The 19057-nt window shown below is 53.0% G+C and overlaps 1 protein-coding gene across 1 annotated transcript in view; it reads right to left on the minus strand.

The window, feature by feature from the left end:
- Positions 1-19057, minus strand: part of CDH22 (cadherin 22) — a 77136-nt gene that overhangs the window by 25785 nt on the left and 32294 nt on the right. Inside the window, exons 4-6 of the mRNA XM_004469945.4 lie at positions 11720-11887; positions 8072-8265; positions 6326-6579 (exon numbers count right to left, since the gene is read on the minus strand). Of these exons, the coding sequence (XP_004470002.2) occupies positions 6326-6579; positions 8072-8265; positions 11720-11887 (616 nt within the window). The remainder of the gene's footprint in view (positions 1-6325; positions 6580-8071; positions 8266-11719; positions 11888-19057) is intronic.

Here is a 19057-nt window from a genome sequence, read left to right on the forward strand (position 1 = left end):
TTGGCCAGACCTGGAAGGTGGGAAGGGGAACTGGAGCATGAGAGGATGGAAGAGTAGAGAGAGCCGGAGTATAGTGTGTGTGTGAGAGAGAGAGAAAGAGAGAGCGTGTACAAGAGGGAGGCCTGCGAATGGTGGTTCAGAGTGCCCATCTGCCTGGTTTGGCACCTAGCTATGTGACCTTGGACAAGCCACTTCATCTTTTTGTGCTTCTATTTCCTTCTCCTAAAAATGGAGCTAAGAGAACTGAACAACAACAACAAGAAAACAAAAACCAAAACAAAAAAATTAAAAAAATTATCAAAGAGAAAAAAACAAACAAGAAAGTAAATAACAAACATTATTTTAAAAAAATGGAGCTAATAATAATACCTCCCTGCAAGGTGCTTATGGGTCTTAGAAAGGTTGGTACCAATAAAGCCCCTGTGTTGGTACTGGGCACGTGCCACATGATGGATGTGCTTGCTCTTACTTTCATTTCCCAAGCAAGCTTTTGTGTCAGGCTTAAGGGCTTTACAAGCACGAGCTCTTTGAATCCTTCCAGGTATTGTCTACCTGAGGAAACTGAGGCCCAGAGAAGCCAGGTGCCTTGCCCTGGTCACAAAGCTAATAAGTGGCAGAGCCCCTCCTAAGCATCTGCTGGCTCCCCATGTGCTGCAAACAGCCCAGAGTGCTGGGTCAGCGGAGTCTAATTTCAGGGTTAAGGAGGGGGAAATGGGGCAGGCGCTGCTCCTGGACTGGATGTGCAGGTGTTTTTTCTTTACATAAATAGGTGCCTTTATAACACACCCAGGCATATGTGTGCAGGCTGCCCAGAGTTCGGTGTGCAGGCTTGTGTGTATATACGTGAGCTGGACTGGATGAGTTTCCCAACAAAGGTGCTGGGGAGTGGTGGAGAAGGATCTCTTCAGATACAAAAGGGGCTGCCTCTGCCCCCTCTCCTAAGGGAGGGGGTGAAGCATGGGAGGAAGCCCCTGCTTCCTCTCTGCTCACTCTACCTTGTCTGTCTTCTGCCCACCCCTTTTGAGGCACATATGCAAAGGCCCACACATAATGCCTGGAAAATTGTATGTGGTCAGCACCGGCTGCTGAATGAATGGGAGAAATGGGTTTCCAGGCCACCGAGAAAAATGGAAACGTCCACTTCCTGAGGGCCTGCTTTGTGCCAAGCACTTCCTACTCCCCCCAACTCTGGGAATACCCAGTGCAGAATCTGGTGCATAGTAGATGTTTAAGCCATGTTTTTTGAACAAATGAATAAGGTAGGTACTATCATGATGTCCATTTTAGAGATGGGGAAACTGAGACTTGGAGGGGCTACAGTGACTTGCTAGAGGTCTACAGCCGACCTGGGATCTGAACTCAGGTTTTTCTGACTGTGAAGCCTGTGTACTTCCTGCTGCACCCCATTGTGGAAGGCTGGGTGGAACCGAAATGTTGGACCAGTATGGACCATCCTGCTTTTGACGTTCAAAGGAGAGTCCTGGTGGAGCTGGTAGGGATATGGCTGACCCGTCTTTCTGCAAGGCTGCCTAATCTAGACACAGGCCCATCCGAGCCCTCTCTTCCCTGCCTCTAAAGCCTTCCAAGGCTTCCCACTGCCTATAGGTTGAAGTCCCACTCCAACCTGGCATTCAGGGTCCTTCCCAGCCTGTCCCCAGGTGTGCCCCTCTTTCCTCAGCTCTCACCACCCCTGATGTGAGCTCATTTGGGCTGATTTCCCTGCCCCAGGATTCTGCTCCTGCCATTGGCCCTCTGCTAACACTCCTACCTGGAGTGCCTTCTGCCCATTCCGAGCCTCATCCTCTTTGTTCTCTCTCAGGGGTCACTCCCCTCCCTGGTGCACAGATGACCTGCTTCTTCTTGCAGCCCCTTAGTCCTCCAGTTCCTGGCTCAACCTCAAGCCCACTCAAAACTGGATCTGTTACTGGGTCAGTTTACACAGGGGCCAACCTTCCCATGGGCTCATGTCTTTTTCATGTCTGTACCCTGACATGAGAGCATGGCACAGGTCTGGAAACTTCACCAACCCCAAAGAGTACGAATCTGGGGTGAAGTGGCAGGCAGCCAGACTGAGGAAGCAGACAGTCCTGGGTTAAATCCCACTCCTTCCCCTTTTGATGTGGGTGACTTCAAGCCAGTCATTTCCCCCTCTGACCCTCAGTTTCTTCATCTGTAAAATGGGTATAGTACCTCCTGAGGGGTAAATGCACTGAAACAAGTCAGCTTCCACTCTCCCTAGAACAGGGGCTCAGAAAAATCGCTCTGCACACCAGGCATCTACTTTGCCCTTCCCTGAAGTGTGCTAGGCAAAGCCTCATGAGATACCACCTCATTTATTCATTTCCATGCACATACTAAGCTTCTTCCTGTCCCAGGACCTTTGCACTTGCTTGTCCCCTCAGCCTGGAATGCTCTTCCCCACATCTCGCCATTCTCTTCATCATTCTGGTCTCAGCTCCTTTGCCACCTCCCTGACAACTCCATTGAACACAGTCCTTGGTGGCCCCAACCCTCCTTATTCTATTTCCCTGTTTTATTTTCTTTGTCACTCATATCTGAAATTATCCTGTTTAACCATTTGTTGACTTGGGAATGGTCTGTCTCCCCACAGGAGAGAGGGTAAACTCCATCGGGCAGGGACGGTGTCTTATCACCACTGTTTCCCATTGCCTGGAAGAGTGCTGGGTGTGACTCAATGTCTAATCGTTGAGTGGGTCTGTGGCCCTTAGAACATGGGTGCTGGCATAGAATACGTGGCCTCCAAGCATCCCTTCTCTGTCATCCAGAGCCCCTCACCACCTCCACGTCCACCTCTGTCCCTGGCAGACTGGGAGCTCCTCCCAGGCTCTGCCCTCGACTGAGTCAGTGTGTGGTGTTAAATTGGACCTGTTGCAAGCTCCTCACTGCCCCACATCTGAGGAGCCCCAGGAAAGGGGCTGGCAAAGAGAGATGAAAGAAGGTGAGAGTGAGAAGCAGGTTTCAAAGTTGGCCCTTTCAGAGATGATAAAAGCAGGAGGAAAGGCAAGGCAGAGGAGGGAGGAGGGAGAAGCCCGAGAAGTGGGTGTGAAGAGGGATGCTAGAGTGGAGGGGAGTGGGCAGATGGGAGCGCTGGCAGGGGGGCGAGGACGCCTTCTCCTGGTTCTTTACTCTCTGTGGGAGCCTGGGAAGCCGTCTCCCCACTCCGGCCTTGGTTTCCTGACTGGAGCTGATAATGCCCTCCTGGGAGAGGTCTGGGGCCAGGTCAAAGGCCAAGGGGGATAGCCCAAGACTGGACCTACCACCAGGGTGGAAGGGAAGTAGAAAGTTCAGAGGCAGTGGCAGATGGTTTTGGCATTAACAGAGGTAAAGGCAGCCCAGGCATGCTGGGCTTCTGGATAGAGTCTGAACTGTCCAGGCTGATTTTGAGGCCCCCTGGATTTCCTCTTTCCTGCCCCAACTCCCCCAGTCCACTGTAGCCATCCCAGTCTGCTCTGCTCTAGGCACACCCACCGCTCCTCTGCCTCCACATGTCTGCATAAGAGGCTCCTCTGCCTGGAATGCCCTCGTATTTCCACTGACCACACCCAGATATCCAGCTCTGTTTGATTCCTGCCTCTTCCAGGAAGTCTTCCCAGGCCCCTTGGGGAGATCTCCCTGATTGAGAGCCCATGGGCAATTAAGTAGGATGGCATCTCTGTGTCTCCTTACCTAAGGCCTCCAGGTCAGGTTGCACAGGCTACGCACTGCACAACTCTGAGAGTGCTATTCACACAGATGACCATGGAAATGTTACCTTCTGGAATTGTGCAATATCGAAGTCCTCAGCTTGACTTCTGTTTGTCTCCCTCCCCCTCTTGCCCAGCATAGAGCTACGTACTTAGTAGGCTCAGAAATCACTCATTGACTGACAGGGGTAGCGGTTTCAGGGAAGAAGAGGGGAGCCTCAGAGCCTCTTCCCCATTTACCATGCACTGGCCATGCCCCCCACCCCTGACCTCCTCCTCTAGGCCAGATTTTGCTATAACTCTTCTCCCCTCTTCTTCACTTTGACCTTCTTTCAACTGGGCCAAGTCAGGGACTAGTTCCCTCCCTGATCCCCTGCAGCTCCCCCAAACCCTTCCAGGGCCACCAAGAGAGCCATGAGCACCCTTCCCCTCCCCGCCTTTGTATCTATGTCTTTCCCTTTCTGGCCTTCTCTCCAGGGCTCCTCTCTTGGTTTGTCCATGGCCAGCTAGGTCTCTCTGACTCTTCTGGTTTCTCTTGTCCTCTTCCCATTGGTTCTTCTCTCTAGCCGACTACTCCTCTCATCGTTGGTCTCTCTACACCTCTGTGAGTCTGTGTCTCATCTCCTTCCTCAGTCTTTCTACATTTCATTCATTCATCACATATTTAATGCCTGACTGCTGACCTCCAGGTACTGGCCTAGGCCCTGAGGATACGAAACAAACCCAAATCCTTACCCTCACCGAGCTTATGTTTTAGAGGGAGAGACAAACTAGGTAAACTAGGTAGCATGTTAGACTGTAATGAAGGCCAATGAGGAAAAAGTGAAATGAGGAATGGGATATGAAGTGTCAGGGCTGGGTGTGAGGTGGGGTTGAACTTTTAGAAAGAGTGGCCAGGGAAGGAACTGAGAAGGTGACCTTTGAGCAAAGACTTTGAAAGAGGTGAGGGGGAGAACCATGGGGATACTGAGGGGAGAACATTCCAGACAGAAGGACCGGCAGTTGCAAAGGTCCTTAGGTGGATGTACCTGCAGAGCAGTGAGAAGGAGGCCAGTGTGGCTGGAGCAGAGTGAACTAGGAAAAGGAGGAGAGTGGGAGGTGAGCCCGAGAGGTTGGAGGCCAGACCATGGAGGGTCTGTGGGTCACTGCAAGGTGTTGGGGTTTATTCTGAGCAAGGTGGGTGCCATTGGTGGGGGTTTGCACAGAGGATTTACATTTGAGCAGGATCAGTCTGACTTCTGTACTGATCCTAGATTAAAAGAGGGGTGCTCCAAGTGGACCATCAACAAATAGATAAACAAAATGTGGTCTGTATCTACAATGGAATATTACTTGGCTGTAAAAAGGAATGGTGTCCTGATTCCTGCCACACCGTGGATGAACCATGACACTATTATGCTGAGTGAAATAAGCCAGACACAAAAGAACAGAGGTTGTATGAGCCCACCTGTATGAAATATCTAGAATAAGCAAATTCATAGAGACAGAAAGTAGAGGTTACCCGGGGCTGGTGAGTTAAATGCTTAACGGGTGTGGAGTTTCTGTTGGGGTGATGGACGCTCTGGCAATGGATGGTGGTGATGGTAGCACCACATTGTAAATATAATTAATGCCATGGAATTGTACCTGATGGCTAAAATACCAGATTTTACATTTTATATATATAAATATGTAAATTATATATATATTTTTATAATATATACTATTATATATAATAGTATATATTATATACTATATATATTACATATATATTATATATATGTAATAAATTACATATATATACATATATATATGTAAATATATGTTACCATGATCAAATATTTTTAAAGGTTTGGGGTGGGGGGAGGGCAAGGACAGAAGCAGATCAGTGAGGAGGCAACTGCAATGGTCCAGGCAGGAGAAAAGGGGGGCCTGGATCAGGGAGGAGAGGTGGGGGTGGTGAGAACTGCTCCGATTCTGGGCAGATTTTGACGTCGAGATGACAGGATTTGCTGATAGACTGGAGGAGGGAGAAAGAGGAGTGGAGGATGTCTCCCACCTTTTTCACCCGAGTGGCTGCAAAGATGGACTTGTTGTTCCTGAGATGGCGATGACGGAAGGGAAAGGGGTGGCTTGTTCATTGGTTTCCTTGGTGGCCAGACCAGGAGCGCAGGTCTGCACAGGTTAAGTATGAAGTGTCTAGCAGACACCCAGGTGGAGATGTGGAGAGGGAGAAGTGTGGCTTGGGAGATGAATCTGGGAGTCCTGGGCATATAGATGGGACCTAAAGTCACAAGTCTAGTGGAGAGTGCTAAGGGGAGTCAGTGCCCACAGCCAGCCAGACCGGCCCAGTCGCTGCTGCAGCATGCCACGGCCTGGCTCCACCTGGCTCGCCCTCCTCGTGCTCACCTCCCCCCCCCCCCCCCCCCCCCCCCCGCCCCGTGACGGTCTCACAACCTGTTTCTTTTGTCTTGCTGCCTGTTTGTCTCCATTTCTGTGTGTCCATCTGTCTGTCTCTCCCCATCCCTCCCCACAGTCCCCTCCCTCTGTCCCCCGACCCCCCTCCCCTCTGCCCGGCAGTCAGTCCGCGGGCGATGGCGGGATAGCAGGCAGCAGGCGTCGGCCCCGGGCGGGGGTCTCACCGGACGGGCCGGTTGGCGGCGTCGGGGTCCCGCGCAGTCACCACGCCGACCAGGGAGCCCACCTGCGCGTCCTCCTGCACCTCCAGGAGGCCGGAGGGCGGCCGGAACTCGGGGGGCTCGTCCACGTCGGTCACGGCCACGCGCACGATCGCCTGGTCGCGGAACGTGCCCAGGTCGGCGAAGCGGGGGTCCACGAACTTGTTGAGGGCCTCCAGGACCACGGTGTGCACCGGCTGGGACTCAAAGTCCAGGCGCTGGGGGTGGGGGCAGAGGGCCAGTTAGCGGAGCCGGCAGGTCCCAAGACCCTTGCTCAGGGAGGGAGGCCCAGAGAGGGTGGGGCTGGCCCAAGGTCACACAGATACACACATGGGCTCGGGGTATCTGGGCTGCACCACAGAGCTGGATTACAGGTGGGGAAACTGACCCCGGAGGGGGAAAAGGGTCTGGCCTAGGGCCGCTCAGTCAGGCAGGGGAAGAAGGTACTGAACCCCCAGACTTCCAGGCCCCCCACATAGTATGCAGGGACATCTCATTAATTTAACAAACACTTCCCAAAGCACTTACTATGTGCCAGGTATGGTTACAACCCTAAGAGTCTTGTACTACTATTCTACCCATTTTACAGATGGGGAAGTTGAGGCCGAGAGAAGCTCAGTAACTTGCCCAAGGTCCCTTGGCAGTTGGTCACTAGCAGAGTCACAATTTGTACCCAGGCCTGGTGACTCCAAAGTCCTGGCTCTTCGACTCGTGAGAGGGAAGGACACTGGATCTGAAGTCACACAGACCTGGGTTCAAATCCTAGCCTGGCTGCTGACCAGCCGTGTGATCATGGGCAGGTGCTTTAGCCTTTCTGGTCCTCAGTGGGGAGAGTTAGAGGAGAGAGACAGAGGAGGTAGCAACTAATATGAGTTGAGCCTGAATAAGCCTGCCGGCCTTGAGAGCTTTCCTCCAAGATTTGGCGGAAGCCAGGCTGGAGCCTGTGCAGCCGAGGGGGCTATTGGGATCAGCTCTGGCCTTCTGGAGACCAGGCCTTAAAGCAAAGAGCAATACTGCGGTGGAATTGCAAGCATCTCAATCACCGGGAACTTCCTAGGGACCCATGAGCAAGTGCCTGCCCTATAGAGGGACCCTCCCTTCCCCCAGACTCCACCCCTTCCCCAGCAGCGCAGCCTCCTTCCTCCATCCCATGGCCTGTGAAATCAGGATGCAGCGAGGCAGGCGGTGGCCTGGGCTGGGAGTGAGCGATGGGCTCTGGAGCCAGACCATCAGTCAGGTGGGGGCTCTGCTCCCCCAGCCAGCACTGGCTCCACCGAGACACCCCAGGCGCCACTGCTGGAGAGGGAGTGGGGGGAGGTGGGGCCACAGTGGGGCTGAGAACCCCCCGAGGCCAGGCTGAGCCCTGGCTCTGCTGCTCTGTGAGGCTGGCCCTTCTGGGCCTCCAATTCCCCACCTGTGAAATGGCTCATCTGACAGTGAGGACAAATGGAGATCAAAAGCCTGGAAACCCCACAGTGCTCTAGAGGGTGGATTCTGGAGCCAGATGGCCTGGAAGGGGCAAGGTTCTAAAGGGCCTGTGCACGGGGTCTCCAGTGTCAAATAAGGACACATCAGTGTTGTCCCAGGTTGTTCATGGGTCTCTGGGAGGCCTGAGCCCTGGGGTGGAGCGGGTGGGAGTATTTGCCTGCTCATGGCGGCGCTGCCTCTGTCATCCGGGGCCTGCCCACCCCGCCCCGCAGCCGGCCGTACCTTCTGCAGGACGATGATGGCCTCCTGAGTGTCGCTGTCGGTGGCGACCTTGAACACGTGGCCGCCGCTGCCGCTCTCCTCCTTGAGGTGGTAAGTCATGTCCGTGTTCTCGCCCACGTCCGAGTCCTCGGCCTTCACTCGCCCCACGGCCGAGCCAATGGGGGCCGACTCCTGGACGCTGAACTGGTACATCTCTGTGGGGGACATGGCCGTGAGCAGGGACGGGGCCTCCTCTAGCTCTGGGAGAGGGAGAAGGGAGGCCCGGGTAGGCCTCCAGGGAGGCCACGTCTGCAAGGGGGCTCCCAGCTTGGCCAGGATGGGGGCTGGCAGAGGCGTGCTCTCTGCCGCAATGCAGGAGGCAGTTCAAAGAGGAAGGTCCTGCTTTGGAACCTGGCTTCCCTCCCTGACTGTGTTGGGTAAGTCCTTGCAGGCCTTTGGGCCTCAATTTCCCCTACTGCCCTATGAGGAGGATAGAAGTGTATAGCCATACAAAGACTAAGGCGTGGTATCAGTCCCTGGGCGTCGGTTTCCTCGTCTGTAGAATGGGGATAGTTCCTAACAGACTTGTGGTCGTTGGCTTAGATGGTGATGCATGTAAAATGCTTCCTACAGGGTCCGGCACAGGTGGCTGTGCAATAAATGAAGATAATTGTGGTAAAACGCTGGTGCTTGGGAATGTTTTTGCTGTTGCTGCTAATGGCATCTCTTCCTTCATTTCAGCATGTTGGGGACCCAGGATATCCCAGCTCTAGACACTGGGGTCACAGAAATAGGCAAAGCAGTCAAAGCCCCGGCTCTCATGACACTGTCCTTTTCATGAGAGGAGAAAGACACTAAGCGATCACAACAGTAAAGCACACAGTGTGTTGAATGGTGAGGCAGACTCTGGAGAAAAACCAAGCAGGGAAGGGAAACGGGAACTGCTGGCTGAGGGTTCACAGTTTTAAATTTGGTGCTCCAGAAGGCCTTGCTCAGATGACATTTTTGCCAAGGTCTAAGGGAGGGGAGGGAGTCGAACAGATATCCGGGAAAGAACATTCTAGACAGAGGGAGCAGCAGGTGCACAGGCCTGGCATGTTTGGAGAAGGGCAAGATGGCCCTTGTGGCTGGAGGGCAAGCCAGGAGGAATGAGGTCAGGTGGGCCACAGCCTCCCTGCTCTGCTCCCAGAGCCGAGCAAGCAGGTGGCTTGCTAAGGGAGGGGCTGGCCTAAGTGGAGCAGGGCTGTGGGGATGGGAGTACTCAGGTGCAGCGCTGCCTTCAGTCTCTTCTCACACAGCAGCCTGACCACGTGGCTCTCTGGCTCTAATCTCTCCCATGGCTCCCCACTGCCTTCAGGCCGAAGGCATGTAAGCCCTTGGCCTGCCTTGCTGCCTGGCCCCGCCCACTTCTCCATTGTACATCCTACACTCCCCCCCGCACAGCTCTAACTTCAGCTTGACTGAAGTTCTTGCAATTCCTCAGATATGACTTGCTCTCTCTCACTTGCAGGCATCCCCTCTCTCCCTTCTCCTCTTTGCCTTCACCTCCCCAGTTCTCGCTCTTCCTTCCAGTCTCACTGAATGGTACCTCCTCCAGGGAATCTTCCCAGACCTCCAGGATTTGCCCTGTGTCCCCCATGCCCCGCCAGCTTACACCATTGTAGGGCCTAAAGCATTTTACTCTCACTTTCTATTTATTCTCTCTCTCTCTCTCAGGGATGAGCTCCTGGAAGGCAAGGAACATCTCATATTCATCAGGCAGTCTCAGTGCTTGGCAGGACACCAGACTGTTGCATAAATGAAATGCATGAGAAACTAGTGAGGTGAATGAATGAAAACCAACACAAGTGACCAGGACACACTCACCAGAGTAACACAGATTAGAGTCTGACACTATCAAGTGTTGGTAGGATATGGTGCAGTGGACACACTCATTCCCTCCTGGTAGAAAACAGTTTGGCTTTATTTAATAAAGTTGAAGATTAACATATTCCATGTCCTGGCAATTCTAGTCCTCTGCTTATACCCTAGAGAAATGCGTGCAAATGGGCACTAGGAGATGTGCTCAAAAAGGCTCAAAGCAATGTTGTTCAAAATACCCCCAACTGGAAACAACCCAAATGCCCATCAACAGTAGACTAGATAAATTGTGGTATATCCATGCAATGGAACACTGTAGAGCCATGAAAAGGAATAAATTATAGCTGTAAGCAACAACATAGATGGATTTCATACGTATAATTTTGAGACAAAAAGCAAGACACAAAAGAATTTGCATTGTATGATTCCATTTATATAAAACTCAAAAACAGGCGAAATTAAACTATAATATTTGGTGGTGCAGACATAGATGGATAGACCTGAAAGAAAAGCAAGAAAACGATGCTCACAAAAGCAGATGGTGGTTCACTCTGCAGGAGGGGGCCAGGGGAGAAGTTATGACCAGGAGAGGGCATGTGGGGGCTTCTGGGGTCCTGGTTGGTGGTTATGCTTTATAATCATTGGTTAAAATGGACCTTTCTGTTTTATGCCCTTCTGTTTGTGTGCTTTATTTCACACTAAAGAAATTCTTTAAAAAATGAATGAATGAATGCGTGACTCAACAAGTCATCCTGGGGCTTGGGCTGCCTCCTCTCTGCTCTGCCCCAGCCCTTCCAGCTCAGAGCAGGCACAGGACCTGGCACAACTGAGCGGAAGGCGGGGTGGCCCCCATCCTTCTGTGTGGTGCTTGGAAGCTTTGCCATCAGTGGGTGGGGACTGGACCGGGGAAGTGGGGGGCAGGCCAGCTCCTGTGCCAGGCTCCTTGGTGATGTGGAGCTGGCCCCACCCTCCCCCCAGTCTGGGCTGAGGCTCTAGGCTGCGATACTGCTGCTAAGCTCTCAGCTAAGGGATTGGATTCCCTTATCTCACGGGGGTCAGTCCCCTGTGGCGGGGCCTAATGTGAGAGCAGCAGACCTCGAGTAATGACGTGCCTGATAGGAATCAGCTAAGCTCCTCGCGGCATTTATTCCTGCCAGCTCCAGCAGCTTCCCAGGTCCGGCAATGGGGCGTCTGCCCTGGCCTGAGCCTGGGACAGAGGAGCTGGCTGGGCTGGTAAGGGCTGGGGTGCCAGGCAGAGGGTGGGAGGATGTCCTAATTCAGGATCCCAGAGCCCTTCTCCCCAGGCACACAGGAGGGCCATGCCTGTCACTCCAGACCTCAATTTCTCCATCCATAAATATGGGTCCTTCTGCTTGGCCTGCAGCCTCTGTCTATGTCCCTGTATCTCCCCTTTCCATTTGCAGTCCTGGGTTGGTGGAGGACATGGCAGCTTAATGGACACTAATCAGGATGGGGGTGTATGTAAAGGCCCGTGAGGGATTTGGGTGGATGGACAGACAGGTGGACAGGTGGGGGCCCACCCCCTGCAGGAAGCAAGAGGAGTGGAGGGAAGGGAACTGCATTACCTCAATGTATGGAAAATCAGGCAAATTTGGGCCCTTCCTCCGTAAGAAGCCTAATGGAAGGGGCTGGGGGTGAGTGGGTGAGTTGGATGGATAGACAGATGGACAGATGGAACCCCTCTTTTGGTGGGGAGCCTGAAGGGAAGCTGGAGGTCAGTGGGTGGCTTGGATGGACTAAGAGACAGACACACAGATGACAGCCTCCCTCGAGGAAGGCCTCACTCACTCTGCGGGAAGCGGGGCGGGTTGTCGTTCACGTCGGTGACCACGATGGTGACAGTCGTGGAGCCCGAGAGGCCGCCCAGCTGGCCTGCCATGTCTGTGGCCTGGATCACCACCTCGTAGCGCTCCTGGCTCTCGCGGTCGAGGTCGGGCACGGCTGTCCGGATCACGCCTGTGGGCGGGTGGGGGTGAGGCCAGGGTTGCCCCCGCAAGCTCCCAGCAGACGTGGGGACCCCTCCCATGTGCCAAGGCAGGACTCGGGCCTGGTGAGTTCTGGGGCAGTTCAAGTTCAGGAGGGGAGACACTGATAGGGCCACGGGGCAGATGCAGGGCTTGGCAGCCATAGTGCACACCCACACTCCCTACACTTACACACACACTCACAGACTCATTCACACATACGCAGATGCACACACAGCTAGACTCTCACACTCAGAATCACACACACGTACACACTCAAACACACTCACACACACGCAGACATACACTCATACATACCCCTTTTCAAACACACAAAAACTCACACGCATTTTCAAACACACTTTGTCGTATACAGACACACACTCAGACACAGGGAGACAACACATGAACTATTTGGTATCCTAAAAAGAAGCCTCAGGACTGGAATCTAACCCTCCTGAGCAACCAATTCTACTTTGTAGGCCTCAGTTTCCCCACCTGAAGGTCAACCCTGTTGTTCTACTCGTGAGCCTGCCTTGTGCCTAGAGCCAGGCCCACAGCAGCTGTTTGGTGCGCATCGATCACAGTCAACTGGACTTGCACATCACATGCATGCACACTCACTCCAGGGTCACACTCAGCTGTACATACACACAGTATATTTACACACATACTACATACATAGGGACACGTACCAAGTCGCATACACACTCATAGTTACTATTGCATATTCCTATTCACACACACACACATGATCAGGCCAGCCCCCAGCCCCACGTTTTCCGTCCAGGCACCAGCCGATCGCTGAGCAGACAATCCTTCAAGCTGTTGACGGATGAGGTGGGCGGAGGCGGTGCAGGGATGGGGGCAACTGCAAGATGAATTCTGCTGAAGAGAAGGAAGCCTGGGCTTCTCATCTCCCTGCCAGCCCGAGAGGCTAGGGTTGGGAGGGGGAGTCGATGAGGCGTTCAGAGCCTCTCCCACCACCCACTCCAACCTGCCCAGCACAGGTGGTGGCAGGTGGGCCCAGGGCCTGAGCGCCAGATGGAGTCATGCACCAGCAGCCCCATGATGTGTCCTATAAAACCCAAGCTCCGGCTTCCGATGTCCCCCAAATAGCCCCCAGGCTCCAATAAGGGCAATGGGCCTGCAGGAAAGGCTGTGGTGTGTGTTTGCATGTGTGTTTGTGCATGGATTTGTGTGGGTAGCTGCGGCTGCTGGCAGTGCCCTAGGGGTAAGCCTGCTTTTGGGGGATCATGTGGAGTCACGGGGATGGTAGTCTGTCTAATGAAGGGTCATACAGACCCTCTGTCAGTGGCCTGCTTGACTCTCAGCAGGTGCCCTCTGAGCCCTCTGCCTGGCTGGTCCTCCCAGTGACAGGAGGCTTGGAGGCTGATGGATCTGGGATAAATCCCAGCTCTGCCATTTTTTTGACCCTGTGATCTTGAGCAAATCCCTTCACTTCTCGAAACCTGTTTTCTTATCTGTAAAATGGGGACATCCATGCCTCCTTAAAGGTTTCTCGACCTTGGCACAATTGACATTTTGGGCAGGATAATTCCTTGGTGGTGGTGGGAGGCTCTCCTGTGCACTGTAGGGTGCTTAGCAGCATCCTGGGCTTCTGCCCACTGGAGGCCAGAACCACCTCCCAGTTGTGACATCAGACAGCTGCTGGGGGCAAAATTGGTTGAGAGTTCCAGAGAAACGCTGGTGTAGAGTTTCATCTCGTGAGGCCCGTAAGTGATAATGACAACAATAACTTACCACTTATGAGCATTTATTCTGTGCCTGGCACTGTTCTGAGCACCTTAAGAGAATTGTCTCATTTAATCCTCTCCACATCCCTATAAGGAAGGTCCTCTGATTGTCCCCATTTAATCGATGAGGAGATGGAGGCACAGAGAGGCTAAGTACCTCACCCAAGGCGGCACGTGTAGACAGCAGTGCAGCCAGGATTCAGTCGTGTTGGGGAGCAGCGTCCCTGCACTTACCTACCCCGATAGCCGGCTGTGCGGATGGAGGTCCCTGTATAGTCCCCTACCAGGTGCAGGGAATTGCCAAGGCCCCTCTGCACAGAAGGATGTCACTCTGCAGCCCCACCTCAGCTCCCGAAATATTCCCTTAGCTCTTCTCAGTCCTTTTTTCACCCCTGCAGCAGGCCCTCTGTGGCAGTTTGGTATTATTTATGAATTCCAAAAACAGATACTGGATTACGTTTGTAAATTGGCCTGTTCCTCTGGGCATATTAGATTGTATTGAATTCAGGGGTTTCACTTTTACTTGATTAAATTGGGATTAAGGCTTTGATTGGGCCACTGTCAGTAGGATGTTGAGTCCCCGCCCCCTTGGTAGGTGGGGACTCACAGAGAAAACTACAGAGTAGAGGAATTAGAGTTTTTGGATGCTAGAGCCTGGGGAAGTAAACACACAGGAGAAGAACACAGAGGATTAGAGATGGCTCCATAGACACAGCAGAGGCCCTGGGAAGAGACAGAGCCGATCGCTTACAGCTGACCTTGTGGAGAGACCAGAACAGCTGAGCCTGCAGAGAAACGAGCCCTGGGAAAGAGTTGAGACTTATCCCATCCTATAGCTGATATTGGAAGAAGCTGGGACCACAGAGCCTTAAGAGGATGAGGAATCCTGAACCCTTGCAGACATCTGCAGCCATCCTGTGCCAACACGTGGCAACAGACTTTGGTGAGGGAAGTAATTTATGCTTTATGGCCTGGTAACTGTAAGCTTCTACCTCAAATAAATACCCTTTATAAAAGCCAACAGGCTTCTGGCATTTGGCATCAGCACCCCTTTGGCTGGCTGACACACCCTCCTTGAACTATCCCCCAGGGGCTGCACCTAAGCCCTGGAGCTGTGAAGGGTGCCTCCTGGGGCTGAGGGCAGGCTCCAAGGCCTCGGTGGCCTGCTGGCTGAGGCTGCAGCTCTGGGCAGCGGGGGACTGTACGGGAGGGTCTCCACCCTGGGGGGCTGGAGGGGAGGGAGGAAGAGAAGGAAAGGGGGCCTGGGGGGAAGATACAGAGAGAGAGAGAAACCTAGTGAGAGACAAGGGAGAGAGATGTGCACTCAGAGAGGGAGAAAGAGAAGGAAACGGGGTGGGGGCTAGAGAAGGGGTGAGAGGGCCAGAGAGGGGGGGAGATAAGGAGACAGAAAAAAGAGAGGAGGAAAGGTGGAAGAGATACACTCAGAGAGACACAGAGAGACACTTAGGAAGAGACATGGAAAGAAAGAGATGGAGAGCAGAGAAACAGAGAGAGGCTGACAGAGACACACAGAGAGAGACAGAGGGACAGAGACATAAGGAGAGAGAAATGGATGGAGGGGGGAACAAAAAGAGAAAGGAGGGAAGAAAAAAGACAAATAACAACAGAGATCAAGAGAACAGACCCAGTCACAGATAATAGAGAGGGAGAAAGAGGAAGAAATCAAGAAAGATGGTGGGAGGAAGGAAAGGAGGGATCAGACAGACTGACAACACCAGAGTGGCCACTAGGCCAAGAAACAGGGGGTCCTTGAGAGGACTAGGCAGAAAGGCAGGGAAGAAAACTCCTTGGTTGGCACCTGCTGTGTGCTAAGCCTTGTGCATGTCACCTTACACCTTGGATCTCAGTGACCGTAGGAGCTGATGGTGGGATTCGGAGGCCACTGTGCATCCACGGGCTTGGGTACCAAAAGCTCTGAGAGGGCTCTGGAACAGGGATCTGGCTGAGGTTCACCCCTGTGGAGGAGGAGAAGGGCTCCGCCTGACCAGCCTCCTTGCCGTGCCTGCCACTTCCAGCTCCAGGGGAACTGTGGACACCATACTCTTCTCATTTGAGAACTGGTCATGCAGCCTGGTAGAATGGATGATTCAGGCGCTCTCTCTGGGTGTCAGTGCAGTGGGTGCCCAGGGGCCATGCTGCCCCTAGACCGTCCCTGGGATCACAGCCATGGTGGGTGACAATGGTAACAGCTCCCATGAACCGTGCCCTTCAGTGGTCCCCTCCCACACTGACTCTGTCTTTGCCATGTGACATGCTTTGGCCAAGGGACATCAGCAAATGTGACCCAAGCACAGGTCTGACAAACACATGTGCACTGGTGCCTGACCTCTTGGATCTCTGAGACTGCCATGCTGTGAAGAAACTCAAGAATGGCCACAGGGAAAGAGACTCGGCTGATCTGAGTCAGCCCCCAGCGACCTGCCAGCTGACTGTCATCCCCTGAGGGACTCCAGCAAGTCACTGCGATCATGACAACTAATAAATCATCATTGTTTGAAACTACTGAGTTTGGGGGTGGTTTGTTACACAGCAATAGATAGCTGACATAGAAACCAGCAGGCTGGGTAGTACTGCTGCTGGTTTTGTTGGGGCTCAGTCATGCAGTTGCATTTAACTGGACGATCAGCTGGGCTGCAAGGTTCCCATTCACATGCCTGGCAGTTGATCCTGGCTGTTGGCTGGGAAGCCTTGGTCCCTCATCCTCCAGTAGGCCGGGCTGGCTTCCCGACATGGGGGGTCTCTTCAACCCTCCAAGAGAGCAAGAGTGAAAGCTGCAAGGCCTCTTGGCCCAACCAAGTCACAAGGCCAACCCAGAGTCACAGGGTGGGGAAGTAGACGTTACTTCCTTATGAAAGTAGTGGCAAAGAGGCTCTGGAAGGGAAGGGAAGAATTTATGGTCTAATTTATCCACTCTGTACTGTTTCTACTCTAGCTCCTGATGTTGGGAGAAGCATCATGGAGGCTGTTACACTTCTGGAGGACCTGGGATAAAAAATTTTAAAAATCCCATATCGGCTCATGAGGTTGTTCTTGAAACCTCTGGCTCTGCAAATGCATTCATTTGCTTATTCATTTATTAGACATACTATGTGCCAGTCTAGACAAGATAGATGTGAGATCGTACAAAAAGGAGGGGCTTTGGTGTCAGACGGATGTGGGTTAAGCCTTCTGTCTACCATTTGCTTGCTGACTGACCTTGAGCAAGCTCTTGAGCTTCCCTGAGCCTCAGTTGCCTATTTATAAAATGGGGATGCATACTCAGTAGGGCTTTCAGAGGATTAAATGAGACAAAGCTTCCAGCACTGGATCTTACATTCTGGAGATGCCTTGCTGAGGCCCCTTCTCAAGTTCTGAGTTGGGTACCCTCATAAATAAATGAGGGCCATGCTAGTCTTGTTCACTGTCTCATTGACAGGGGCCGGCACATAGTAGGTGCTCAATAAACTGACTGAGCCCCATAGACCTTCCACCTCCCCTCTCACAGCCTGTGTATAGTGGTCTATTTGTTTCCTCATTCTGTTAGAACAAAAGCTCTGTGAGGTCAGAAAGTGGTCAAGTTAGTTCTCCATCCAGGAGCTGGCACTTAGGAGGTGCTTGACAACTGTTAGTTTTATTCCCTCCTGGGAAAGCTAACCTCTCTGACCCAGCAGAGAATTTTCTTGAAGTCTCTGAGAGAAGCTTTCTATTCGTGGAGGGGTGGTGGTGAGCAGGGCCTGGTAATTATGGTCTGGCCATGGCTCCCCACAGCCTTGTCCTTACCCATCACCCCCAGTTTCAGCTGTTGTTCTCACCACCCCCCGCCGTCCCCTCCAAATGCTACAGAAGGGGCCCTGGAGCCCGTGTGGCGCCTCATTAGCTCACAAATGCCCTCCCTGTCGCCCTTGTTGGAGGGGGTTGCCGGCAGGCCTGGCCTTTGAAGCGCACAAGGTAATTCCTTCTCTGGCGCTCGGGCCTGGGTGCGCCCCCCCTCCTCACACCTTCCTCTCAGGCCCTGTTCCGGCTCTGCTCCCTGCTATCTGCACAGCGAGAACAGACTGTACCTCGCAGCAGCTGCTAAATATAGAGCCGCGGCAGTGGAATATTCCTGGCTGGGGAAATGGAGCTGGGGCTGGGAATGGCACCAGGGAAGTTCCTGCCGTGGGGCTGTGGGCAGGGGGAGGAAAACTCTGGAAATTCCTGGGAAATGTCAGAAAGGGCTCTTTCAGACTGAGAAAGTTGAGGGGCCCTTGTTTACCCCAGGGCCCCAAGGACAAGGATGCTACCTGGATTTCTTCACCCGCCTGGCCCAGGGGCCCCCTTCCTGCCCTCCCAGGCCCAAAGGCCTCCCACCTTCCACCTCCTTCTCTCAGCCTCTGCGTGGGAGATGCTCTTTCTTAGGACGCGGCTTCCTTCCTCCCTCTCTCGGAGCCTGGTCCTGCCTCTGCCCACCCTTGGCACCTCCCAGGAGCCAGCCCTGGCCCTTCCGTTATTGCCAGGTTCTCTCTCTTCCTTCCCCACTGAACATTGATCGAGGCTAACGTCCCACCTCCTCAGGCGACAAGGGGGAAGACTTCATCATACCTTACACTTGTGGCTGTGCCGAGCATTTCGCACACCTATGGCTCCCTTCGACTGCAGTGCTCACCCCCCAGGTCTCCACGTGGCTCACACCCTCACTTCATTCAGGTCTCTGCCCAATGTCACCTCCCCATAAAGGCCTGTCCCGGTTTCCTAGTCAAAGTCTATCTCCTGAGCTTGCTTTATGTGTCTTCCTAGCACTCATCACTATTTGACTTTACGTGTTCATAGGTTCATTTCCTGGAAGCCCACTTGAATAAAAGCACTACGAGGGCAGGGTCTTTGATTTCTGACTGTGTATCCCCAGTTCCTGGAACTGAACCAGGCACATAGTAGGCCCTTAGTAGATAGTTGTTGAGTGAATGAATGAACTTCCCCACTGAAGACTCATAACAGACGTGGAGAAACCCGAGCTTAAAGGACCCTAGCTTCTCAGAACTCCAGGTCCAGATTTCAGGCAGCTTGCTCAATGATCTAGACATTTCTTTCCAGCTCTTCTCTCATCACCTCAAAGCCAATATGATTTAAACTGAATTTCTTAGCTCTGGGACCAGATCCCAAGACATACATGTTAATTTCTCTGCTTGAGGTTAGTTTTCCTCATCCACATTCCTCCTCCGTTTCTGTATGAGATACCTTTTCTATCCCAGACCCCCAGATTCTTCCTTCAACATTTAGCCAGGCCTTAAATTCTGATGGTTTGCCTTTTGCAGGATCTTACTCTCCAACCCCATCTCCTCCTTCAGCATCTCAACTAACTCTCATCACCAAGCTTTCTCATCTCTGGCCTCCTAATTTGATGAAGCAGATTCAGGAGTCTAGATGAG

This window comes from Dasypus novemcinctus, chromosome 24 (genome assembly GCF_030445035.2).
Source record: "Dasypus novemcinctus isolate mDasNov1 chromosome 24, mDasNov1.1.hap2, whole genome shotgun sequence".
In the NCBI taxonomy this organism is placed as follows: domain Eukaryota; kingdom Metazoa; phylum Chordata; class Mammalia; order Cingulata; family Dasypodidae; genus Dasypus; species Dasypus novemcinctus.